The sequence below is a fragment of the Podarcis gaigeae genome, assembly GCF_964106915.1.
Source record: "Podarcis gaigeae genome assembly, chromosome: 5".
NCBI classification, from domain to species: domain Eukaryota; kingdom Metazoa; phylum Chordata; class Lepidosauria; order Squamata; family Lacertidae; genus Podarcis; species Podarcis gaigeae.
In genome coordinates, this window is record NC_139681.1 from 5,325,170 (window position 1) to 5,351,593 (window position 26,424).

At 43.2% G+C, this 26,424-nt stretch overlaps 1 protein-coding gene across 6 annotated transcripts in view; it reads right to left on the reverse strand.

Annotated features, from left to right (window-relative positions):
- PCLO (piccolo presynaptic cytomatrix protein) overlaps positions 1-26,176 on the reverse strand; it is a gene marked incomplete at its 5' end in the record, with an annotated part of 241,011 nt that extends 214,835 nt beyond the window's left edge. For 5 of the 6 annotated variants that reach the window (XR_014564187.1, XM_083738703.1, XM_083738702.1 and 2 more), the window contains one exon: positions 10,235-11,321. Coding sequence is in view for 5 of the 6 variants with exons in the window: in XM_083738703.1 (XP_083594829.1) it covers positions 10,235-11,134 (900 nt within the window). Of the gene's footprint in view, positions 1-10,234; positions 11,322-25,902 lie in introns of those variants that run through there. The other variant, XM_083738705.1, reaches the window with a different exon arrangement.
- Positions 26,177-26,424: the final 248 nt, after the last annotated feature.

A 26,424-nucleotide genomic window follows, 5' to 3' on the forward strand; every position in this document is an offset into this window, starting at 1 on the left:
AATCCTATCTGGAAACTACAACTAGAATCATCATAAACATTCCACTATAGGGAGTCACTTATCCATGCTTCTCCCCAATCATTATTTTCTTTTTTTAAATTTTATTTTATTAAATAAATTTTATTAGTATTTTCCACACAACAACAACACCATGAAAAATATCGAAAAATAACAATACACAACACACAAAAACCAACATTCGAAAAACTAAAAAAGCAACAACCATAATCAAAAACAAAAACCAAATCCATTTTACAAGTTAATAATATCTTACAAGTTAATAATATAAACACTATAAAAACAACAACAAACTTTGACTTCCACCAATCCCACAGCACCTCCTTTATCTCTCATTGTGTCTTCCTGTTTTCCTTATCATCTCTATCCTAACATCTAGATATAAATCCCTCTTTCTTATCCTTTCACTTCACAAGGTTATTCCAGACTCAGCCAGATTTCTATCCTCGAACCTTGACTTTTGAGGTATTCATTTAGGCACTCCCATTCTTTTTTTACCTCACTTTTTGTGTTTTGTCTTATTATGTCTGTCAATTTGGCTAATTCCAAGTATTCTGAAAGCTTACATAGCCACTCTCCCCTAGTGGGTAACTGATTCCCTTTCCAATACTGTACTCCAATCATGATTTTCAAGGAAACATCAGAGTTCTAATCTGGGGGCAAGAAAATAGGTACTGCATGTCTGTGTGAGGTTACCTTGCATGATCAAGAAATGGATATCTCTGTGTGAAACCAATTCATCTACTTAACAGCACATATATGCAGTAGCTATATTTATGCATGGATTGATATGAAATTCAGAGGGCCTCTTCCATATGTATGTAATCAAGCAATCTCAAAATTGCAGTTTTAGTTCTAGTTTTAATGTGATGCATTCCCCTGTGAAATAGTATGTCTGCCTAGAGACAGGAAGATGGTGTCCAAAATGGAATAGCCTGATAGATGACATATTCCTCACAGATTGAAATAATATTTTGCACAATGGTTTATATAGTTGCTGTTTCATTTTCATCCTCTAGATGTTTTCTAATTAACATGAACTAGAAATTAAAGTGCCATTTAGATATATGCAACTGCAGTTCCTCAGCGCATAACATTTATATATATGTTGAAATCAGAGATGAACCAGGCTTCCAAATTCTGTGCCATTTCAGGCTTGCTCATGCAAGCACAGGTCCTTTCCATCCATTTTGTGTGGAGTTTTATTAAAGGAATCACAAAAGACCACATTTAAATTGTTCACATTTTGTGTTCATTTTTTCTTTTTGCACAAAATATACTCATTGCAATGCATTCATCATAAAATATGCATCTTGAACAAAACATTGATAGGAAATACCGCTTTTGTGCACTGAAACTGCACTGCAAAATTTGGAGAGATATGCAGTCATCTGGGAGTTGCAAGATAGTTTAATAATAATAATAATAATAATAATAATAATAATAATAATAATATTTCTTTATTTATACCCCGCCCTCCCCAGCCAAGGCCGGGCTCAGAGCGGCTTACAAGCAATAATAAAAACAAGATGAATGATTACAAACTTAAAAACAAAAATAAAACACAACAATTAAAATAATGGAACATTAAAATATTAAAATGTAGCCTCATCGCAGGAGGAGAAGGAAAAGAAGGGGAAAAAAGAGAGAGAGGGGGGGGGGAGGGAGGGAATCAAACTGGCTCCAAGCCAAAGGCCAGGCGGAACAACTCTGTCTTACAGGCCCTGCGGAAAGAAATCAGATCCTGCAGGGCCCTGGTCTCATGAGGCAGAGCGTTCCACCAGGCCGGAGCCAGAGTTGAAAAGGCCCTGGCTCTGGTCGAAGCCAATCTAACTTCCTTAGGGCCCGGGACCACTAGGGTGTTGTTATTTATGGACCTTGAGGCTCTCCGTGGGGCATACCAGGAGAGGCGGTCCCGTAGGTACGAGGGTCCTAGGCCGTGAAGGGCTTTAAAGGTCAAAAGCAGCACCTTAAATCTGACCCTGTACTCCACCGGGAGCCAGTGCAGCTTGAAAAGCACTGGGTGAATATGCTCCCATGGCAGAGACCCCGTGAGGAGCCTCGCTGCAGCATTCTGTACCCGCTGGAGTTTCTGGGACAGCTTCAAGGGCAGCCCCGCGTAGAGCGAATTACAGTAGTCAAGCCTGGAGATGACCGTCGCATGGATCACTGTGGCCAAGTCAGGGCGGGAAAGGTAAGGGACCAACTGCTTGATGCGGCGAAGGTGGAAAAATGTCGCCTTGGCTGTTGCTGTAACCTGCGCCTCCATGGAAAGGGAGGCGTCAAGGATTACACCCAAACTCTTAACGGAAGGCAATGGCACTAATTGGGCCCCCGCAAGAGAAGGGAGTTGGTCCCTCATCCCCATGCCATCCCGACCTAGCCATAGGACCTCTGTCTTTGAAGGATTTAGTTTCAATCGGCTCCCACGAAACCATCCAGCCACAGCTTCCAAGCATCTGGTCAATGTGTTTGGGGCCGAGTCGGTGTGGCCATCCATCAGCAGATAGAGCTGAGTGTCATCAGCATATTGGTGACAGCCCAGCCCAAAGCTCCGGATAATCTGGGCAAGGGGGCGCATAAAGATGTTAAAAAGCATCGGGGAGAGAATTGCGCCCTGCGGCACTCCACACACCAAGGAGTGGCGCGACGACATTTCCCTCCCTAGTGCCACCCTCTGTCCCCGACCAGAGATAAAAGAGCACAACCAGTTACGGGCTATGCCCTGTATCCCCACGTCTGCGAGGCGGTGGTCCAGAAGATCATGATCGACCATGTCAAAGGCTGCTGACAAATCTAAAAGGATCAGCAGTCCTGACCCGCCTCGATCCAGTTGTCTACGGAGATCGTCTGTTAAGGCAACCAGAGCCGTCTCCGTCCCAAAACCAGGACGGAAACCGGACTGAAATGGATCTAATGCCGATGTTTCCTCCAGAAACCTACCAAGCTGCTCAGCAACCGCTCTCTCAATTACCTTACCCAGGTATGGGAGATTTGAAACTGGGCGGTAATTGGATAGGTCTAAGGGATCTAATGAAGTTTTTTTTAAGAGTGTTTTTTTTAAGTGTTTCAGATTGGGTCAGTTCCCTTTAAAAAGCAGATGGAACAAATTGTTCCTCATTCCTAGTTGTAAACAATATGGTAGATAATTTAGGGTTGCCATATTTCAAAAAGTGAAAATCCAGACAGAAATTGGATGTTTTTGAACTGTCTCTGAGAAAATCAGCAAAAATGACACTGCCAGCATAGGCTGCCACTAGTGATATATGGAAGTGAGAGCTGGACCATAAAGAAGACCACTGGTCGCCGAAGAATGGATGCTTTTGAATTCTGGTGCTGGAGGAGACTCTTGAGAGTCCCATGGATTTCAAGAAGATCAAACCTTTCCATTCTGAAGGAAATCAGCCCTGAGTGCTCACTGGAAGGACAGATCTTGAAGCTGAGGCTCCAATACTTTGGCCACCTCATGAGAAGAGAAGACTCTCTGGAAAAGACCCTGATGTTGGGAAAGATGGAGGGCACAAGGAGAAGGGGATAACAGAGGATGAGATGGTTGGACAGTGTTCTCGAAGCTACTAACATGCATTTGACCAAACTGTGGGAGGCAGTGGAAGACAGGAGTGCCTGGCGTGCTCTGGTCCATGGGGTCATGAAGAGTCGGACACGACTAAATGACTAAACAACAACAACAAATTCAGTTTTGTGCTATGACAAACACACCATCTTTGCAAGCAATTCAGCTTGACAGATGGAACAATCCCTCCTCTCCTGTTCTGAGGATTCTTCCAATCCCTCCCTTCCCAGTGCCAATTTCAGGGGGTAAAAGGGCATACAGGATGGGGAAGGGGGAAAGAAAGCCCCATTACACAAGTGGTTGTCCTTGCTCAAGAGCTTCTGATGACAGGGTTCATTAGCTGATTCCCGCCCTGTGTTTCTGATGTTTGTTTGATTGTTTAAATAAGCTTTTAGGTGTTTTAAAGCAGGTTACAACTATGTACAAATACATTATATACAAAACATTAGACATTAATATGTCTTTGTAGAGCACGTACTACATTTAGCACTGTGCACTTAGTAATATCTACAAGGAATTTGCAGGTCAACAGAGGCATCAGGTTCTAGGTCCTGCTCTATTCTGTGTAACCCCTATATAATCTGCCACCCAATGAAATCTACATTCCCTATAAACTAAGACAGTGATCTCTCCAGTAATTACAAGACTTTCTCAGTTAGCGAAGTTGTTTGAATTTGGGGGTGGGAACAAAGCTAGTGGTAGGTATCAAAAATGTTTTTCTCTTTATTTTATTTCATAAAAATCATGTACCGATGGATTGTAAGAACAACAACCTTCAAAGCAGTTCCTTTGCCATGGTGCCACATGAGGATGTAGTGAGCTGACAATGGGACATTGCAATAAAGAAAGCAGTCCCAGAAGCAGTGCCACCACAGCTGCAAAACAGGCAACACTGAAAGCAGGTGCCTGGTGAGGACAATTCAGGGGAAAATCACACACACATCCCACAACCACCAAATTTAACTTGTTTATTTATTTTCTTGGTGATTTAAAAATCAACTTTCTCTGATGGCTTCCTATTTCCTCTACTGACCTTTCTCTCTCTTCTGGCAGTGTTTGGCTGCGTTACAGAACAACAGGGATGAGGGAGAATGTGATTCTGCCCACACTTCTAAGCCAACAGACTTGATTTGGACTAATGCACAAATAGGAACCCAGTTTTCTTTTGGACTGCACACTTCTCCAGATTTGGTGATGAAGTTATTGGCACAGGAATGTATGTGTTAGGGAATGTGTGTGTTAGGAAAAGAGATGTACAGTTTAGAGAGAAATGCACATGATTTAAATGCAAGTTTGGGTGCACGTTTTTCCAGCAGTTGCCTCACTACCGCCAAACTTGATTGTACCAGGAAGGCTTCTTCACTGTTTGCAATTCAAACATACACTCTCTGTACGACAGTGGGCAATGTTACTGTTATGAGCCAATTGATGCAAGACATTTTATTCTCCAAACGTAATTCTTGGCTATGCATTGAAGTGGACAAAGCAACACATGAACCAGTCATTTGTGGATGCAGCCGGCAAAAATTCTTTGCAATCAGGGTGTGTGGAGAAAAGGCTACCATGATCACAGAAATTGTTGCCAGCTGCAGCCACCGTCAAAGGCTTGTTCGCATGCTACATTTATCAGCATGAACAAATGTCTAAGATTGCACAGCAATCTTGTCTAAGTGTAGAGCAGCATGTCTTGTGCAAAGCAACCCTGTGTAATGTAGCAATCTATTTTAGATTTGTGATTAACGAGGAAGCTAAATAATTGTCATTCAAGATGCCAGATGCAGAATAGACCGCCTTTTGTCATCAAGTTTGATCTAGAAAGATCATGCAATACATGACCACTGTTATATTTTTATGTTCTTGAATTTAAGAAATGGTTTGCTTGGCCATGCCATAATTAGGTCTGCACTCCTACCTGCCCCCTGCTCCACAGCTCAGAAGACTATAGATGCAATCACAGCAATACTGTAGGCCTCATTTACAGTGGCTTACTCTCTTACATTCTAGAATGCTGGTGTTTTATATATATGTATGTTAGGATTGTAAATTGTGGGCCTAACTGTTGGCCATGGTGCACATTCAATGGGCCTCATTGAGAATGTGAATACAATCTGTCCATGAAGAAGGAATGGTGAACATTTCCCAGTCAATATATATAATCCCCAACTGGCCTTGGGGAATGTGCATATTTTCACTGCATTCTGTACATTCTCTAGGCAATGCATTCATTCTCTGGTCAGTGTGCGTAGTCTCCAAGAAACATGCACTTATTTTCCAACTCTAGTTTAGAAGTTTTTGATCTGCACCCTCCAAGCTGCTCCTGGCTCATTGCCTAATCTTACGAGGCCCCACAACATACCCTCAGCAGAGTAATGGGAAGAAGGAGTGGAACTCCAGTTATACATTAACTTTATCAATATATTATAAGTGTGTGACACTTGAGGCCCAGGTGGTCTCAGTGGCCAAGAGTGTCTATTTTAGTCCTTCCTGGACAGAGCTAGCTTAGCCACAGTAATCCATGTTCTGGTAACTCCCAACATTATCCCATAGTTAAGTGATGCTCATTGTGCGGTAACACAAGATATGGCCTTCTCCACAGTGGCACCTCACTTGGGAAAATTATTTCCCTTTTTATCTTACTTTTCAGTGTCAGATAAAGACACAACTTTTCACCTAGGCTTTCGAAGGCAGTGGAACAGATGGGGCCAATTGTACAATGACTGGTTGTCTGTCTGCTGCACTGATGTACAACGATAACTGTATAACTGATGTTTTTGCTTCATGTGAATTCTATTGCTTTGTTTTAATAATATTAATGTTCTACGTTGTAAGCTGTTCTGGGAGAATGAATTGATGGGCAGGCTAGAAACTGAAATAGGAGCACAGGAAGCTGTTTTGTACTGAGTCAGGCCATTAGTACATCTAGCTCACTAATATCTACACTGGCTGGCAGCAACTCTCCAGAGTTTCAGGCAGGAGTCTCTCCCAACCCTGTCTGGAAGTGCCATTGGGGAATGAACCTGGGACCCTCTGAATGATCACTGAGACAAGTAAGTAACATGAAAGATAAAAAAGTGAAGTGGGATTTTGTTGTTACTGTTCTAGACAAAAGTATTATATATTAACTGCCTTGGTCGCGCTGGTTGATGATCTCCGGCGAGCTAGAGACAAAGGTGAGAGCTGTTTCCTGGTTCTGCTGGATCTCTCAGCGGCCTTTGACACCATCGACCATAACATCCTTCTGAACCGTCCAGAGGGGCTGGGAGCTGGGGGCACTGTTATACAGTGGTTTCGCTCCTTCCTCCTGGGCCGTGTTCAGAAAGTGGTGTGGGGGATGAGTGTTCAGACCCCTGGGCCCTCATTTGTGGGGTGCCTCAGGGTTCCGTCCTCTCCCCCATGCTTTTTAACATCTATATGAAGCTGCTGGGAGAGATCATCAAGGGGTTTGGACTGGGTGTCCATCAATATGCAGATGATACCCAGTTCTACCTCTCTTTCAGATCAGAACCAGTGAAGGCGGTGAAGGTCCTGTGTGAGTGCCTGAGGGCGGTTGGAGGATGGATGGCGGCTAATGGATTGAGGTTGAATCCTGACAAGACAGAAGTACTGTTTTTGGGGGACAGGGGGCGGGCTGGTGTAGAGGACTCCCTGGTCCTGAATGGGGTAACTGTGCCCATGAAGGACCAGGTGCGCAACCTGGGAGTGATTTTGGACTCACAGCTGTCCATGCTGTCCATGGAGGTGCAGGTCAATTCTGTATCCAGGGCAGCTGTCTACCAACTCCACCTGGTACGCAGGCTGAGACCCTACCTGCCCGCGGACTGTCTCACCAGAGTGGTACATGCTCTAGTTATCTCCCCCTTGGACTACTGCAATGCGCTCTATGTGGGGCTACCTTTGAAGGTGACCCGGAAACTACAACTAATCCAGAATGTGGCAGCTAGAATGGTGACTGGAGGCGGCCACCGAGACCACATAACACCGGTCTTGAAAGATCTACATTGGCTCCCAGTACGTTTCCGAGCACAATTCAAAGTGTTGGTGTTGACCTTTAAAGCTGTAAATGGCCTTGGCCCAGTATACCTGAAGGAGCATCTCCACCCCCATCGTTCTGCCCGGACGCTGAGGTCCAGGGCCGAGGGCCTTCTGGCGGTTCCTTCATTGCGAGAAGCAAAGCTACAGGGAACCAGGAAGAGGGCCTTCTCGGTAGTGGCGCCCGCCCTGTGGAACGCCCTCCCATCAAATGTCAAAGCGATAAACAACTACCTGACATTCAGAAGACATCTAAAGGCAGCCCTGTTCAGGGAAGTTTTTAATGTGTGCCATTTTTTAGTGTATTTTTGGTCTCTGTGGAAGCCGCCCAGAGTGGCTGGGGAAACCCAGCCAGATGGGCGGGGTACAAATAATAAATTATTATTATTATTATTATTATTATTATTATTATTATTATTATTATTATATTCTTCAGCTGATTTGGTAAGAAGTGTCACGCTATCTCCCAGCGGAAGCCACAAAAATAAAATTGAATTGTGCATCCGGGTTTACAGGCAGAGATCTGTTGCAACTGCTTCTTGGCCACAGAGCTTCTTGGCACCCTTCTTGGCCAGCCTCTTGGGCCCAAGCTGCATGCACTGCAGACAGAGTCAATAGCTGGCAGTTCAAAGCACATCACAATACTATGCAAGGATAACCTTTAATCATTATCTGACAAACTGGGGGAGTTTGGGATTTAAAGCTGTCACAGAGGAGAGAGAGAAAGCAAGTAGAAATCTTACCATAGAGCCTGCAGTAGTCACACCAAAGGTTTTACATCAAGGCAAGCAGAGGTATAGATATATAGATATCGATCTATCCAGCCTCATATAACCAACATGATTAAGTCTAATTAATGCCAGAAAGGGTTAAGACCATAGAGTAAGGTGTCCTGCTAGGCTTAGCTAGGTCACACAAACACCCCCTCACCTTGGGAGGAAGGGTTACCAAACTTTTGGTTCTCATTCTTCGACCATGTGAACCCTAACATTAAGCTGGATGCTCCAAGCTGAGACTACTGTATGGAAAAGTACATAGATCTGACCTTTGAAGAGTATGTAAGTAAACTTTTTTTAACTTAATGAACGTGTTGTCTCTTTCTATGGCAAGGGAAGTAAGGAACTTTGGAAGCAGCTTAGAATAGGATATTTTAAAGGTCTAACAGCCTATATTCCCACACTTTTTTGCAGCATGTTTTGTGAATTTAAATCTCTGCTGGGATTCTCTCTCACCAAAGAGTACTTGCCCCAAAACCTGGATCTAGGCATCCAGGGAATTCTCTTTTTTATTCTTTGACCAAATTACCAAAAAACAACACACACACAAAACAAACAAACACACACATATGTGTATATATATATATGTGTGTGTGTGTGTGTGTGTGTGTGTGTGTATATATATATATATATATATATATATATATATATATATATGCAGGTTTTGGTGTCCTCGGGTGTCTTCCCGTGTAAAAGTTGGGGTGTCTAGGCGACGTTTCGACGAGGTCTCACTCGTCATCTTCAGGCTGGTGCTTTCGGCTTCTTGTTACTGGAACAGAGCGGGATCTCAATGTTTGAGTTCCTATAAATACTGTAGAGGGGGTGTGGTGTCTAGCCTCCAATGTTCTGGGCAGAGAGGAAGTTCCCAGGCTAGTGTGCCTTTTCTTCTTTTGTTCTAGCCTGGGAACTTCCTCTCTGCCCAGAACATTGGAGGCTAGACACCACACCCCCTCTACAGTATTTATAGGAACTCAAACATTGAGATCCTGCTCTGTTCCAGTAACAAGAAGCCGAAAGCACCAGCCTGAAGATGACGAGTGAGACCTCGTCGAAACGTCGCCTAGACACCCCAACTTTTACACGGGAAGACACCCGAGGACACCAAAACCTGCATTCCTGTACCCGTGAAAATCTACGAAAGCATATATATATATATATATATATATATATATATATATATATATATATAATTGCAGTGCACTTCTATCTAGTGGGGGTGGGGTTACTGGTTTGTTTTGTTCTTCTTATGTATTTTGCGTTTTTTATCTAGAATTTTTATGCTGTGAACCACCCTGAGATCTACAGATGAAGGGTGGTATACAAATTATTTTTTTTAATTATTATTATTAGTAGTAGTATCAAAAAGTAAAAACTTACAATACTTTCTGCTTCACGACCCATACTGTCTAGATGCATAATTTAATCAAACTTTCTAACCTCACACTGATTTGTCTGCAGAGGAACTCGAGCATCTGTTGCACAACCCCATGGAGAATTCTGAGGCATGTTCAAGAAAGCGCTCTCAGTTCCCATGAGTACTAGCCCAGTGTGTCAAGCCAAACTATCACTCTGTGCAACCCAACAGTACATCCAGCATTGTCCACTATATTGCAGGAGAAGACTAGTAACAGCAGATGTGCCCTTTTAAGGCAGTTTATCTGTCATTGCCAGTGTCATTGCCCTGCTAAAACTCCCAAGAGATCCCAGAAAGTCAATGATCTGGATGCCAAAACACATAAAGGTCATGCACAAGTAAACTCCTCAACTCATTCAAACTCAATGAAATTAAATCTTTTCAATTTTATGGCACTAGCCGATGGTTTAAATATTCACTTACCTCTGTTATATGCGGATTAGGATTGAACCCACACAGACTGCAAACTACAGTTTGACACTGAGTACATGTATTGTAATTGGCCTTCTCAGGAGTGTGCAGAAGCAATTCAGTGGTAGTGCAAAGTGGGCAAAAGGTTTTCTTTGGAGCTGATCCACCAGGCTGAGATGAAGCAGCTTGCTGCTGCCGGGACGGTTTCTCAGGTCCCGGCTGTTGGCCAGTAGGCTTTGTAGGTCCTGCCTGCTGCTGTGGTGGCTTTGCAGGCCCAGTTGGCTGAACTGGAGCCTTCAAAGGTTCCTTTGTGGGGCCTGCTGCCTGGGGGGCAGCCTTTGCTGGCCCTCCTGGCTGCTGAGACGGCTGCTTGCTGGGTGGTGTCCCTTGCTGGGCAGCTGGCTTGGCAGGAGAAGGTGCCTGGGAAGATGTTTTAGCACCATCAGGTGGCTGTGAGGGTGCTTTCGCTGCTCCCGGTGAAGGTTTTGCAGAGCTCTGCTGCTGAACAGGCTTTGTAGGCTCTGGCTGCTGTGACTGAGCTTTTGGTGGCCCTGGCTGCTGTTTCGCTGCTTCTGCCTGTGGGCCTTTTGCTTGGCCAGGCCCTGGTTTCTGAGCCTGCTTAGGCGCCCCAGGTGGCTGCGGTTGCTGCTGCGGTGCCGGTTTGGAAGGTCCTGTTTTCTGCGGGGCTGGTTTGTCAGCCCCCTGTTGTGGAGCTGTTGCCTTCGGAGATGGTTGTTGTGCTGGTTGCTTGGTGGATCCCTTTTGCGGCTCAGGCTTATCCTGCTTCGGTTTCTTGGAGGCATCTTCCTGAGCTGGGTCTGAGTCAGAAATCAAATCAAAGGGGTTGAATTTGTTTACAACCGAAGTGACTGCGCCAAATGGGTTGGCGTCCGAGAGGAAGCTGGGCATCATACTTTGCTTCTGGTCGTCTTTAAAATCAGTTCTTGATTTAGACTGTCTCAAACTTGTAGAGGACGGACTCTTCCCAGGCAAACGCTGCTCTGTTTTCAACGTATCTACTGTTCTGCTTTTGCTAAGAGTAGGGGGCCCAGCACCTGGAGGCTTGCCTAGTTGCTTTGGATCTTGGCTGCTGTCAAAGGCATGTCTGCAAAAGGAAAGAGATGATGGCTTAAATACCATATAACATACACACAAATACACACATCTTTTAAAACAAAAAAAATTCCTTCCAGTAGCACCTTAAAGACCAACTAAGTTACAGAAAGTGTTGCATAGTTTTCTTGCATATTCAGTGGGATACGTGGATTGTAGAGGGTTCTTAATTCTAAGACCCTTGGGTATAATGTCCAGGTTCTTGCATTTAGTAAGAAAGAAGATATCAGTCTGTACCTGTGCAAGTTTCTTGGTGAGGTTGATGGACTTCCATTTCATGCGGCTCAATGTGGTGCCTTCCATAGTTCTAGTTACAGATAGGTAGCCGTGTTGGTCTGCCATAGTCAAAACAAAAATTTTTCCTTCCAGTAGCACCTTAAAGACCAACTAAGTCTTTAAGGTGCTACTGGAAGGAATTTTTTTTGTTTTGACTATGGCAGACCAACACGGCTACCTATCTGTAACACACCTTTTAGTAAGCCTTAAAAAAGTGGTGAATTCTTACGTTTTTAAGAGACCTAAAAGGAACTCTTAAAAATTTCTGTTACCTAATAATAAAATCTAAATGGCAGCAGAATGCCTTAAGTAGATGTCAACCTCATTTCCCATCATTTACACGAGGAAAAAGGAAATTTCCAAAGCAGCCACGTTACACAACGATTTCTGACATTTCCCCCTGACCCTCTTACATTTTTTAAATTAGCAGCAAGTGTGAGAATCCACAAAATTTATGACGTTTGCTACAATCCCTTGTGGCATCTTAAGTGGCAGGCAAATCTCCTAGTTTTGCACTGCCAATCTCAACTGCTCACAGTCTATGGACTGCAAATGGCTTGGTGGGTCATAATTTGTATAAGGTTGTGATATTCAGAAATGTGTTTGAATCTCAGCTCTGCACCAGGAAAAGTACTTAAAAACCACTATCTATAGTTCCAGCTCCTAAATGTAATAATATGTTTTAAGGAAGGTGTTGACAAAATACTCATACTTTAATTAGAATCATAGAATCATGGAGTTGGAAGAGACCACAAGGGCCATCGAGTCCAACCCCCTGCCAAGCAGGAAACACCATCAGAGCACTCCTGACATATGGTTGTCAAGCCTCTGCTTAAAGACCTCCAAAGAAGGAGACTCCACCACACTCCTTGGCAGCAAATTCCACTGTCGAACAGCTCTCACTGTCAGGAAGTTCTTCCTAATGTTTAGGTGCAATCTTCTTTCTTGTAGTTTGGATCCATTGCTCCGTGTCCGCTTCTCTGGAGCAGCAGAAAACAACCTTTCATAATTGCTAATGAAATAAATTGCATCGTATAGCTAAAGGCACCCATACAAGGGCTTCGAGGTCAAGCAGAAATACCGAATTCTGTATGTTACGACGTCTTTGGAAGAATGCCAGCAGGACATTCTGCTGTGTTCAATAGGGAATCACTGTGCCGCTGCTGGAAGGTTAAGATGCAATGTATCTCTCTCTCCAGAGGGTACCATATTCCTCAGCCCCTCCACGTGGTGCGAGTAATGTTTTGAGTTTTCTAGCATCTAAATACAACCACACATGCCCAAAAACATTATTCCCCACTGCACATTAATTTTTTAAAATGGCACTCATTACATTTAACCTATTAAAAATTCCCCGCTCTGAGAACAATAAAGTGACTCCGCAATAATTTTTAATTAAGAGTTTCATCAGAAACCAACTGCTACAGTTGAATAAATAGTAGATAGATTTGAATTCTCCAAATGCAAAGTATGTTATTTTAATTGGCTAATATTTTCAGCTCGCGTTTTTCATATAACAGTGGATTCTTGCTGGAGGTCTTCCAAGTTATTTGTGTATTCCTAAATTCTTCCAAAGCATGTCCTCTACACATATCATAAAGGTTTCATCCAGAAGCTGTTATGGAAGGGCAAATACATCATTGTCCAAGATGGCAGTTTAGACTGTCTGCTTAAAATGTAGCCAACAACTCAAATTAAACAGACAAAAGCATCTTCCTATAAACATCTGGACAGGCAATAATTTGCAGCCTTGTGGGGGGTAAGGAAAAGCATATTACACCTTACTTTACTCCCTGGGGCTCTGATTCACCCACAAGTGGCCTGGAAAGCCAAGAGGAATGTTCTCTAATGGCACGAAAATCAGCCCATTCTTCACAGGAAGATAGGTAGCCATTGGGTGAGGAATAATTGATGTGCTAGAATTAGTCAAATACTAGAAGGAAACTTAAGGTTGTTTTTCTGATGAGCTATAATATAGGATAGCAGCTGCAGTATTAGGAGGAAGGTGGTAGAAATGTGCTGTACCTAAACTCCCTATCCATCATTACCTCTCTTGGGGGAATGGACAGACTCTGGATTTATACTGAGTGTAGAAGGAGGAGAGTAAAATTAGGGGGGTGCATATTCCACGTGCATTTTTGTTATGTGCTATCATTTCCATATTTGAAATGCCTCTGGAATTTAGTGTCAAACAATTCCTGATTTCTCCCAGCAGCTCATACCAAAAACCACTCTTGAGGGCTACAACCCAACCAGTTTTAGCAAATAAGGGTGTTTCTCAGTATCCGATGATAGACTGTAAAGTTAAAGGTAAAAGGTAAAGGACCCCTGGATGGTTAAAGTAAAGGTAAAGGTACCCCTGTCCGTACGGGCCAGTCTTGACAGACTCTGGGGTTGTGCGCCCATCTCACTCAAGAGGCCAGGGGCCAGCGCTGTCCGGAGACACTTCCGGGTCACGTGGCCAGCGTGACATTGCTGCTCTGGCGAGCCAGAGCCGCACACGGAAACGCCGTTTACCTTCCCGCTGGTAAGCAGTCCCTATTTATCTACTTGCACCCGGAGGTGCTTTCGAACTGCTAGGTTGGCAGGCGCTGGGACCGAGCAGCGGGAGCGCACCCCGCCGCAGGGATTCGAACCGCCGACCTTTCGATCAGCAAGTCTTAGGCGCTGAGGCTTTAACCCGCAGCGCCACCTGCGTCCCCCTGGATGGTTAAGTCCAGTCAAATTTGGCTATGGGATGCAGCACTCATTTCATTTTCAGGCCAACGGAGCCGGTGTTTGTTCACTGACAGCTTCCAGCAGGACTAAACCAGATCACACGGATTCAAACTGCCAAACCGGCAAGCCCAAGAAGCTCAGTGTGGTTTAGACCACAGCGCCACCAGCAACCCTTATCTGATGATACTGAACCTTTGGCTTAATTGTAAGTATTCTGTATTATGGGGGCTAAAAGTCTGCATGTGTAAAGTGAATGGTCTAGGTAACCAAGGTGAAGAGGAGAAATAGTATGGTCAGTATTAAAAAAATTAAGCCTCAGAAAGGAACTACAAAAAAATAGTAATATCTAAATATGTAAAACAGCTTATTTCTTGTGCATAGGGTGAATGGCATATGGCTCCAGGCAAATCCACAGAAAAGGAGGTAGCAATCTGGACTGTCAATAAGCCTAGGTTTCATGGTTCAAGATACACTACTTGACCCTATAGGTAGATGTATTTTTCACGGATTAATGAAAATCGTGAAATTACTCTAGGCTCAATGTTAGCCCTAATAATGGTCAAATAAAAATTTTACAGCAAACTCTCCAATGACTTACACAATTTGCAAAAGGAACTGCAATTTTGGGTGGCGATTTAGATTGGATCAATGAAACAAAAATGGATACGAGAGGAAAATCAAGGGAAAGATTTGTGCCAAATCTGGTTTAAAGATATTCTTGATGCTACTGATCTGACAGATTTAAGGTGAGAACCCCCCCCCCCAAAAAAAAAACCTGGATTAAACATTCACTGGATGTTCACTGCAAGGCATTTGACTGGTTAAGTTGGGATTTCAAACATGCTTTACCTTCCTGCCCCCCAAAAAAACTCATTTTCAGAGGATATTCATTGTGGCTTTAAAAGCAGTTACATAAAGGTAACTTAGCCTCTATTCAACTAAATGCCTGGGACACCCAAATTCAACATTTGCACCTTGTCACCCTTGTTTTTTGCCTCCTGTATGGAGCCTATGGCAAATAAAATCCATCAAAATCAGTTGGTACAAGGAATAAAATACACAAATTTGAGACATAAAATAAATCTTTTTGCAGGTAGCATAGGTGCCAACTCCCTGGGGCCCTGAGTGCCTGAGCACCCACAAAAGTCCCCATAAAGGGGCCAGGCACCCTGCGTGGCACCCACAGCCCCAAGTACCCACAGTCATGGGGCCAAACTGGCACTCCTGGCACATAGTGTTACTTTAATATTAGCAAACCAAATATTTTCTTCACCAACATCATTCAAAGAAATCTCATATTATGGTAATGTGCCAGGAATGGAAAGTGATTACAGTGGTACCTCGGGTTAAGTACTTAATTCGTTCCGGAGTTCTGTTCTTAACCTGAAACTGTTCTTAACCTGAAGCACCACTTTAGCTAATGGGGCCTCCAGCTGCTACCGCCGCGCCGCCTGAGCACAATTTCTGTTCTCATCCTGAAGCAAAGTTCTTAACCTGAAGCAATATTTCTGGGTTAGCGGAGTGTGTAACCTGAAGCGTATGTAACCTGAAGCGTATGTAACCCGAGGTACCCCTGCATTAAAAAATAAAAAATGTTGAATATGTCTCACCACCTACCCAATTTCACTTGCACGAACTATCTAGAGTTAAATTATATTCTAAGCACAAAAATACATTGGTGGAACTATCATAAAATGAAAGGTGATGGGGGAATTTTGATGCTTTGATAAAATATGTTATTTAAATATATATATATATATATATTATTAAAGGGACAATATATAGCTTTCTTTCTTAAGCAGGCTAGTTTCTGTATCTTTTCCCAGTTAACTAAATGAGCCAAGAGCTAAGATTTAAATTTTTTTTTACAGTTTTAAAAGGATATTTTGATTTTGAGCAATTCTTTCCCATAAAGATTACTGCAACATACTGGCCACGGATGACAAATGTGAACATTCCTGATTACAATTTAGTTCCATGCATTAAATCGCCTGAAATTACATGTTTCTAGACAAGAGCCTGCCAACCTAGCAGTTCGAAAGCACCTCCGGGTGCAAGTAGATAAATAGGGACCGCTTACCAGCGGGAAGGTAAACGGCGTTTCCGTGTGCGGCTCTGGCTCGCCAAAGCAGCGATGTCACACTGGCCACGTGACCCGGAAGTGTCTCCGGACAGTGCTGGCCCCTGGCCTCTTAAGTGAGATGGGCGCACAACCCCAGAGTCTGTCAAGACTGGCCCGTACGGGCAGGGGTACCTTTACCTTTACCTTTACCTAGACAAGAGCAGTGAAACTAAGTGCACTCATATAAGCCATGTTTAAGGATTCCCACCTCCCTCTCCTGTATTACCAGAACTCAGAGACACTTTATTCACACAACAAATCAGCAACATTAACACTACACCCTACTAAACTACTGTGGAAACAATGACAGCAAAAATCAGCCCTGATGGACCAAAATGGATCACAAGTTCAACTCTGTGCCAATATTCTGCAAAAGTGCTTGGAACTGACTTTGCTGACTCTCAGTGACAGTCGAGTGAAAACTTGACATCTTGGATAAGATAAAAGATAACATAATAACATCAGCACAGTGAGATCCAAAAAAGAATAGCAACCATGTCACAACGATGTGGAATTACAAGCATTGTTGAAATGTTCAGTAGAAAATGGAATGCGCTAGAATGTGTCAAAGAACCCTGAGTAAAGAAATGCTGGATAAGCAAAGGTTGCAGTCATAGCTTCCCAGGTTATGGTTATCCACAATGCATAGGTTACTTGGGTTCAGCTATGTAAGTAATGAAAATGATGTAAAATTCCATATTCCTGGTCTACTTCCTGGTCATTCTAAGAGGTATTTGGGTCCTTTTGCTTACTGCTGTCTCTCTATCTCTACCTCTTCTGTCTTTGTTACTTGCTGCCTGCCTAACTTTTTCACAGGTTGTCATCCACAGGATACTGGCTGAGTAACTATGAACTATATTCCAAAATGCTATCTTCGTAAACTTGGAAATAAGGAGCTTAGAAATTCTACTTCAGCACTAAATGGGCTGGAGGAAGTCAGGAGGCCAGAACTTCAATTAGGATTGCATAATGATTGGTTGCTTTGCCAATACAATAATAATGATATTCTTGTGGCGTTTTTAATTTGTTTATATTTTTAGATATTTTCTAAATCTAAAGGTACTATATTGCTATATTACATTGTGTTAAGTTTCTTTATTTGCTTCAGATTTCATAGTACCATTATCTGCTATATGAAGATAATAATGTCTGAAATGAAGCATTGTACAACAATAAATCCATTGCTTCATTTCGGTTACATATTTGAATCTGTGGTCTTTATAACTGGTTGACTTCCTGTCTCGCTGAGCAAACCCTGATTAGAGGACCCAACATTGGTGCATTGTCTGGGAAATAGCCAAATAAATACTAACATTGGTTGGACCCCTCAAATTAATAGCCGCAAGATTTTCTGATGGGTACTAGCAAACAAATAACAAACAAACAAGCAAAAACAGACAAGTTCATAAAATATAGCCCTTTAGCTGTGATAGAGAAAAGCAACCTTCATGTAAAGAGACAGAATATCTCTGGATTTGAGATGATAGGATTAAAGAACAGAAGAAGACCATTACTATCATGCTCTTCATGTGAAAAGCCAGCTGCTCACAAGGACAGCATGAAAGAGGTCGGTTGTTGGAAGAATCACATGGCTTGACTATGTAGATATTGGCGTGACCTAACAGCACAATGCTTAGGCTACCAATAACAATGTTGACAAAAATATCCTGAACTATGCTTCAATATTTATCTTTCCAACTAGCAGAAAACTGTTTCGGGAAAGAAAGGAGGTAGGTGGTTGTGAAAATACTGTGAAAGAAGCAAATTTGGTCTGGATCTATCAGCTTTAGAAAAACACCCAGTTTCATATTTGCCATACTTGAGCGAAGTCTTAGGCACAGTGATTTTGCCGGCTACAGGCAGTCTTGGAGGTTGCCAATTATTTCGATCCATTCTGGCTTTGAGCCTGGGTTCAAGTCCAGCATGGGAAACATTTCGGTTGCTCTGGCTTAAACCACAAATGGGCACGACATGAAAGTGAAATTTTAAAAATAGGAACTTCTTTACTGAACGACCTAATGCTAAAAAGCAACTCCTAATTGATGCACTGGTAAGAATATAGTGTTTCTATTGCTTATGAAGATAAGAGATTAATAACATTGATACTTCCCAGGATATATACACCCACAATCTAAAAACCTGTCCCATATATTGTTGTTTGGGATCTCTGAATTTCTTAGGTTAGGTGTTTTTTGTTTTGTTTTGTTTTGTTTTTGTAATTGGCACAGCCCAACCAAATCATCTTTGGAATTTCATAGCACACCATTTATACCACAGAAGCTTTTTATAAGTTATTGCTTCCAAGAAGGCAAAAATTGTATCATTTAGCAGACATGGCAATGGTTAACCACCCTTATAACCAATTGTCAACCCATAATGTCAGTGGACTGTACTCTTAAACTCTTATCAGAGGAAAAGAACTGTAGAACCATATAATTGTAGAGTTGGAAGGAACCAGTGCTCCCCCCCCAAAAAAATGTTTAAGGGTACTCTCATTTTCCTACGCATATTGAAATACTGCCCCTCAATGAGGCCAAACTTAGATTCACAAAATGTTTAGGGGTATGTGTACCCCTGCGTCCCCCCAGAAAAAAGCACTAGAAGGAACAATGAGGGTCAACTTATACAACCTCCTGTTACTCAGGAATCTTTTGCCCAATGTGGGGCTCAAAGCACAACCTTAAGAATAGGAGTCTCATACTCTACTGATGACACGTAAACAAATATACCGTATTTTTCGCTCTATAAGACGCACCAGACCACAAGACGCACCTAGTTTTTGGAGGAGGAAAACAAGAAAAAAATATATTCTGAATCTCAGAAGCCAGAACAGCAAGAGGGATCACTGCGCAGTGAAAGCAGCAATCCCTCTTGCTGCTCTGACTTCTGGGATAGCTGCGCAGCCTGCATTCGCTCCATAAGACGCACACACATTTCCCCTTACTTTTTAGGAGGGAAAAAGTGAGTCTTATAGAGCAAAAAATACGGTACTTGCACAAAGCAGTTTCTTACACTGAATTTAACATAGGGACTCTTAGTCAAAAGAATGTGCCTCTGAATATAATAGGATTTTTCCTTTGGGATATTCACTGTACTCTTTTCAGCACCTGTTGAGACAAGCCTACCCAGATGCTTGTCTTCCTTTTGAGACAAGCCTACCCAAATGCTTAGAAAACTGAGATTAATTTTAATCTGTTTTAGTGTTTTGCATGTTTTAAAGTAGGATTGTATTTTTTCTTGATTTTACTGTTTTATCTTTTGTAAACCACTTTGATTTTTTATGATCTGGTGGTGTATAAATTTTATGAAATAAATGAAATAACTATTTCCCAACTCATAGCTCTAAAACAGCTTTACAACCACCCAGCCCAAACACTACCCTGTTAACCCTTTGAAACAGCAGGCACTGAATTCCCCTATAAAAGTACAGCTGCACAGGTATGGCACTTCAATATAATCAATCTCCCATAAATTAGTGCTATGGGACATGCCTTATCATGTTGATCTTGCCAAACTCTTCTTGCCAGAAGCTAGGTTTCCCCCATCTATAAACAAGGAATTAGGTGTTTGCTAAGAGCCATTTCAGAAAAATATACGCAGCATTGGGTCTCTCACAAATGAATAGCATCCACTAAATAGTGCTAGAGGAGATATAAACTCTCTGCCTGTGGCATTTGACATGCCATGAGTCATTACACACATGCAAGTCATCACTTGATGAACATGCAGCTCATGAATAGCCCCACCAAGGCGCACAAATAAAAGTCATGTCAACAGAGCCAGTATCTATGAACCACCTAAGAAATGAAATACTGATTTAAGAATTTTGTAACAACCAGAGGGCATCAGACTTTTCCTGCCCATCAAACTACCCCCACTTCTAAATGTTAGCAATTTCACTCCTCCGATGCTGCAGATGAGATTGCTGTAAATGTCACATGCCTGTCTAGGACAAGTCTGGGAAAGGAAGGGTCTTGTCTCTTCCACTGTGGGTACTATTACACTGTACTTTCACTTTTATTTCTTTCTGTTTGTTCTCTTGGAGCTGGAAAGAATGGACACCACTATGCTTTTGTCTGTACATAGTGTGTAAATAAATAGTAGATTAGCTCTACGATGTCTCACGCTTCTTGCTGTGTTATGCCAGAAGATTAGTGTGCATATATCATTCTGATGTATGTCGCTAGAAGCGCATGGGAAGAGAAGGGATATGCCTTTTCCAGAGCTGCACGCACCGGAGGATGCTCAGAGTTTCAGAGGCTTGCAGGTACCCACAGGGCCCTTTTCCAACACTAAAGACTCCGTTAATTTCAGTAAACTGAATAGAAGCAATCCTCTGAGAATAGTCTAGTATTCTTCCCTGAAAATGACCATGCAGCATTTAGTTTGATATTCTACTGACAGGTCTTTTGAGTGGTGTCATGCATTTCGTAAGCTTTAAATACAATTATAGGTTTTCCTAATGTCAGCCTACTTAGAGGTCTTGCTAACAAAAACATGTGTCACAATACGTTCATCAGTGTTTAAGGAACCACACAAGTTTTTTCCCCCCTTTTGTATTAGGAGGCTGGCATGGTTGCTCCTCTTCTGAAGCTAGTGAAACACAATCCTAAACATATCTATACAGAAGTAAGTACCAATGAGGTCAATGAGATTTACACTCTAGTAAGTATGCTTTGAACTACAACCTTGACCAGCTGTTCTTAAAACTCTTTTAGGCTTCCTTGTTCTGCGTTTAAAACAAAAACATGTTATGTCCACAATACGCATGGCCTTGGAAGGTTTTTGAATTAAAACTGAAATGCATCACAGTGGGTGGTTAGGTTTGTGCATGCGTTAGATCGCTTTTTATGGCTGATGTGGAGAATTTGCAAGCCTAGAAGTGTCTACCTGCTGCCTAGCAACAATATTCCATTCCCTTAACCCCAAGTGTGCAGCAAAAAACATGAATTTTAGAAAGCAGCCACCATGATTTGCTTGTCAAAAATACTCGTTTTCATCTTGCCTTGGGTACTACAAGAAAGTGCTCTGCGGGCTGTGCTGATCTGCAGAGTGGAGTTTAAGAATAATTTTCATAAAATTACTTTAAGAATCATTTCCTTAAAATTGTTCGAACAGACATGAGGCAAAATTAACTCACCTGGGTCTGCTTATATTTTGTCCCTAGCCTGAAGGTAAGTAGATCAATGGAGAAATGAAGAAAGCAGGACTCTACCAGGCCTCATTTTTTACAATCTTTCATAAAATAGCAAAAGGTAAATTGCTTACTTCTGTCAAGTTGTAAAGAGATGCTCCCCACCCCCCTGCTTTCTTATATAAATGACCCTTGGAATTTTTACTGAAGGGTGGTATAAAGATATCAGAAATAAATGAATAAACACAAATCTTTACTAGAATAGAGGCCCATAAGAACCTTGTTGTTTCTAAGCCAAAGTCAAATGATAACTTTATTCCCTGCTGCTACGCACTACTTGTCTAAGATGTGGAGACAAGGACAATGCAATGCCCATGTAATATAAAAATAAAAAATGGATTATATCTCATTACATATGGATTCTTGCTGACTACATAATAAAAGTTCATCATTTACGATTAAGGCCCATCAAACAATCTTCATGGCGTATGAAATACTTCAGTGACTGTTTTAGGTTTAGAGAATATGACATCTCAAGATACCTTTAGATTGCATTTAAGATAACTCTTAGAGAAATGACCATTATGTATACTAGGCATAGGCAAACGCAGCCCTCCAGATGTTTTGAGCCTACAATTCCCATCATCCCTGACCACTGGTCCTGTTAGCTAGGGAGGATGGGAGTTGTAGTCCCAAAACATCTGGAGGGCCCAGTTTGCCTATGTATACAAACCAAACCCTAAAGGAATGTTGATATACTTGAGGGAGTACTCAGCTACCTTAGGCAGAGCTGGCCCAAGATATTTTGGCACTTGAGGAGCCCCCCAAAATGGCACCCTTTTCCTCAAGGAAAGAAGGGGTGAGTGAAGATCTACATCAGAAACCATGGGGAGGGAGTGAAAGGTCAACATCGGGATCTGCCGCCTGAGGCAGCTGCCTCACCTTGACTCATGGGTGGGCTAGCCCTGAACTTAAGGAAAACCTTTGCTCCTCACCACCCCTGTGTTCCCAGGTGTCCCTAGGTATTTTTTACAATGCTATAAAAGAACGTCTGAGTTCTTCTCCGCTCAGAGTTAAATAATATTACAGTATCAGCCACTATGGTCATTTTAAAATTAGATTAACGAAGATTATGGGGCACACTAGCAGGTGAATTAAGATATGCCTTTGAAGCCTTAATCCAGGTGCCCCTGCCATCTAACATGAGGCTGGAGGTGCCAGGAGTGAGGCTGTTCTTGGTTCTGATTCACCATTTCTAGAATTCACTCTTGTTAGAGACCTGCCAGCTGCCTGTGCTGTTATATTTTACACACTAAGTAAGAGCTTTTAAATTTTTTTCCAAGACTACTCATGGTGATTTTAATCTCATCTTTGCTGGATGGATTTTAACCTCAGCTATAAACAGCAATTGTGGCAATGGTGTTATTATTGTTTTATATTTCATTGAAAATTGTTCTGGAAACTATTTAATTGAAGGACAGAATTAAAATAATTACAGACACAAATCACAAAGCAGGTGAAATGACGGTTTTTCCACTTGTGTCATTTGTTAATTCACATTGAATGGAAGGTTTCCTTCCAAAAGGTGTGTGAAACCACCGTGGGAACTTCGGATGAAGGGTGATATACAAATTTAATAAATTATTACTATTATTTTAAAAACTGTTAATAAAAAGCTTCTGCTTTCTTAGTTTACTGCTGAAGGCAAAACTGTTACAAGATGGATTAACTGCCAATCTATCATGGAAATTTAAACCAACCTAAAATTCTGTGATTTTAGAGATGAAACTGAATCTAAATTGGGAACACAAATACATTGAATTTTCTTCTCAGATAGCACACTTCCCTTGCAAACTGTTGAACTAAAAGGATAACTTGCATGTCACTACTTGGAACTTGAGCTTGGTGGAAAGATATGGATGAGAACAGTTTAGCAATGATTCAAGGTTTAATCTAAAATAATAAACCATTTTAAATTAGCATGCCAAAGTTATTTAATGTGCAAGATGGAAATGGACCTTGAGGTAACCTCAGTACAGGACACATTCTTCCCTGTATTGTCAAAAAATGCCCCTGTCTGTGACACACATCCAGTATATTTCTCCACACTTAGGTATAGAGGTAATCTGTAGATAGCACATTAATGTTATTTCAATAAAATAAGTACCCAGCACCAAATATGATTTAGGGATTCTTTTATGCTCTTCGTTGCAGTGTGAATTACGGATTACTTTTTTTAATCACAGCTGGTAGCTGAAACAGTTTTTACAAATGCAATTGGTATATTATGAAATCGTTTCATAATAATTTATTCATAAATGAAATATGTTGAGGCTCTTAAGCATTATATTTCTGATGTTTTATTATTAATATGATAGAATCTGTATGCAGATGGTCACTACTGTGATGCAAATTCAGTCTAATCCTGACACTAATCCTGATCGAAAATCTGTAGCCTGATAGCTGTGAAGACACACAGGTAGGGAGGCTGATATTGAGGTCGTCAGCCAGCTTTTCTAATTTCTATCTTCTGCTGCTTTCCATCAAGGTTGTGGGAAATTGACTGAACCACAAGACAAGTTGCTTCAGATCTAGTCAATTTCACCATGGGAAGTGAAAACAAACTATAGGACAAACCCCGCGGAACTCAGTGGGACCTACTTCTGACCACATGTTTAGGATGGTACTCTAAGGCAAACTTTGCATTTGCTTTTCTTCTAAAGTAGTGTGTGTGTGTGTGTGTGTGTGTGTGAGAGAGAGAGAGAGAGAGAGAGAGAGAGAGAGAGAATGTGCCTGACTATCTACATTTTTAATATAGTTTTTAAAGAGATCCAGGGAAGGAATGGAAAAAAGGAGATCAGAAATCAAAGCACACTATCTAACTTATCAACAGCAATGAGCATCCTTAATAGTCACACCACAAGGTACAAGGGCCTGGACACACTAGGAAAAATTCCCAAACATGAAGGATCACAAAAATGACCATGTGTAGCGTTTGTGGCTGTCCTGCCCATTCTCTTATAAATTTTGGAAAACCTAAAATTAGCAAACAACCAGAGATTAAAAGAAGAAATAGTTTCAAGTAGAATGGGGGCGGGGGGAGATGTAAAACCTTTTTGCTTTAAATTATTGTTTTAAATTAATTTAATTTCAATTTATCAATCAGTTCATCAAGCGCTGATGAGCTTTACAGAGTAACAATTTATTTGGCAGTTACCATATTTTTCCGTGTATAAGACCAGGTTTTTAAACCAAAATATTCGGTTTAAAATTGGGACTCGTCTTATACACGGGTAGTGCTGCGGGGTGTTTTCTTAATTTGGAGTCCCCCAAAATAGGGGGCGTCTTATACATGGGGGCATCCTATATGCGGGAAAATACCGTATCTAGGATGAGATAGGAACATAACTGGTAACTGTTAATGGAATAGGAGGAATTTGTCAATATGGTGTGAGGTTGCTCCTTTAGGAAAATAAAGGATTCAGAGGGATAGGATTTGAACGGGGGGTGGGGTGGGGAGAGAGGGGAAATAACATATTTTGTACCACAGCTCTGTCTCCCGGCGCAATAGAAAAGGATCCGAAATATCAAAAATAAATATAAATAAGACCAAAAAGCCCTCTATAGAAAAGCGAGCGTTTTCAGCACCACGGACAGCGGAGATTGAAATTACGTGCCTCGTAATGGCCAGGCGAGGAAGCAGCGGGCGCTGCTCCACCGTCAACGCGATTCTCTGGCAGCATAAATGGGAGGACCCCCCGGACCCCCCCCCCCAAAAAAAGGAGGAGGCAGCAAAGAACCCCCCCCCCCCGGACCTGGAGATCCGTAGTGCCTCAGCACCCGCCACATCTCCTTCGCCCTGTTTGCTTTCCTCGGAGGGAACCGCCAAGGCGCGCGGGTCTGAGGCTTTGAACTTGAGAATCTCTCTCGCTCATTCTGTGGAGAGCAGAGCTCGGCGCTTCCATTTTAGTCAGTGGCGTAGCGTGGGTTGTCAGCACCCGGGGCAAGGCAAGTAATTTGTGCCCCCTAACCCTAACCCCCAGATGTTGCGCCCGGTGCGGCCGGCCCCCCCCCTGCACCCCCCACGCTACGCCACTGATTTTAGTTGCCGCGCAGGGGCGACTGCCGAGCCTGCTCCCCGGTGGGGCTGGCACCGGACGCGCCCCATTCGCTCTGCCGCCCCCCCCCCCCGCCCGCTGTGGGCAGCGCGGCGAAGAAGGGCGCCAGCAGCCGGGCAGCAGCCCCCTCAGCGGGGAGGAGGAGGAGGAGGAGCTCGCCTCGGCTATGGCGGCCCCCAAGCGCCCCCCACCCCCCCACGCCTCGCCCCCCCCCCCTTGGCGTGCCTTTGCTGAGGAAGCCTCTGGGCCGCCGCGTCGCCCTCGGGCAGCCCCTGCTGCGCCCTTGACACGACGGCGGCGATCTGCCTCCTCTCCTCCTCGCTCAGCCGGCTCAGCTCCGCCGCCGCCGTGGCTCCGGAAGGGGGGCCCTGCTGCTGCTGCCGCGGAGAGCCGCCGCCGTCCGCCGCGCCGGCCACGCCTTCGGGCAGCCCGGCCCAGCCCTCGCCGCCCTCCAGGCTGGCCTCGTTGCCCATGGCTCGGCGGCGCGAGGGCGAGCTCGGCTCTGCGGCCAACCAGGGGAGCGCCCGCGCCGCTGCTGCTGCTGCTGCTGCTGCTGGAGAGGCGAGGGCGGGCTAGGTCTCGGCGGCGGACGCCTGCATGGCTCCCGAGCCGGGTGTCCCCCGCTGCCGCTGCCGCTCGACAGACAGGAGGGCGAGGAGGAGCCGAGAGCGCTCTTCCGCCCCCTCCCTCCTCGGCCCGCACGGCGCATGCTCCTTGCACA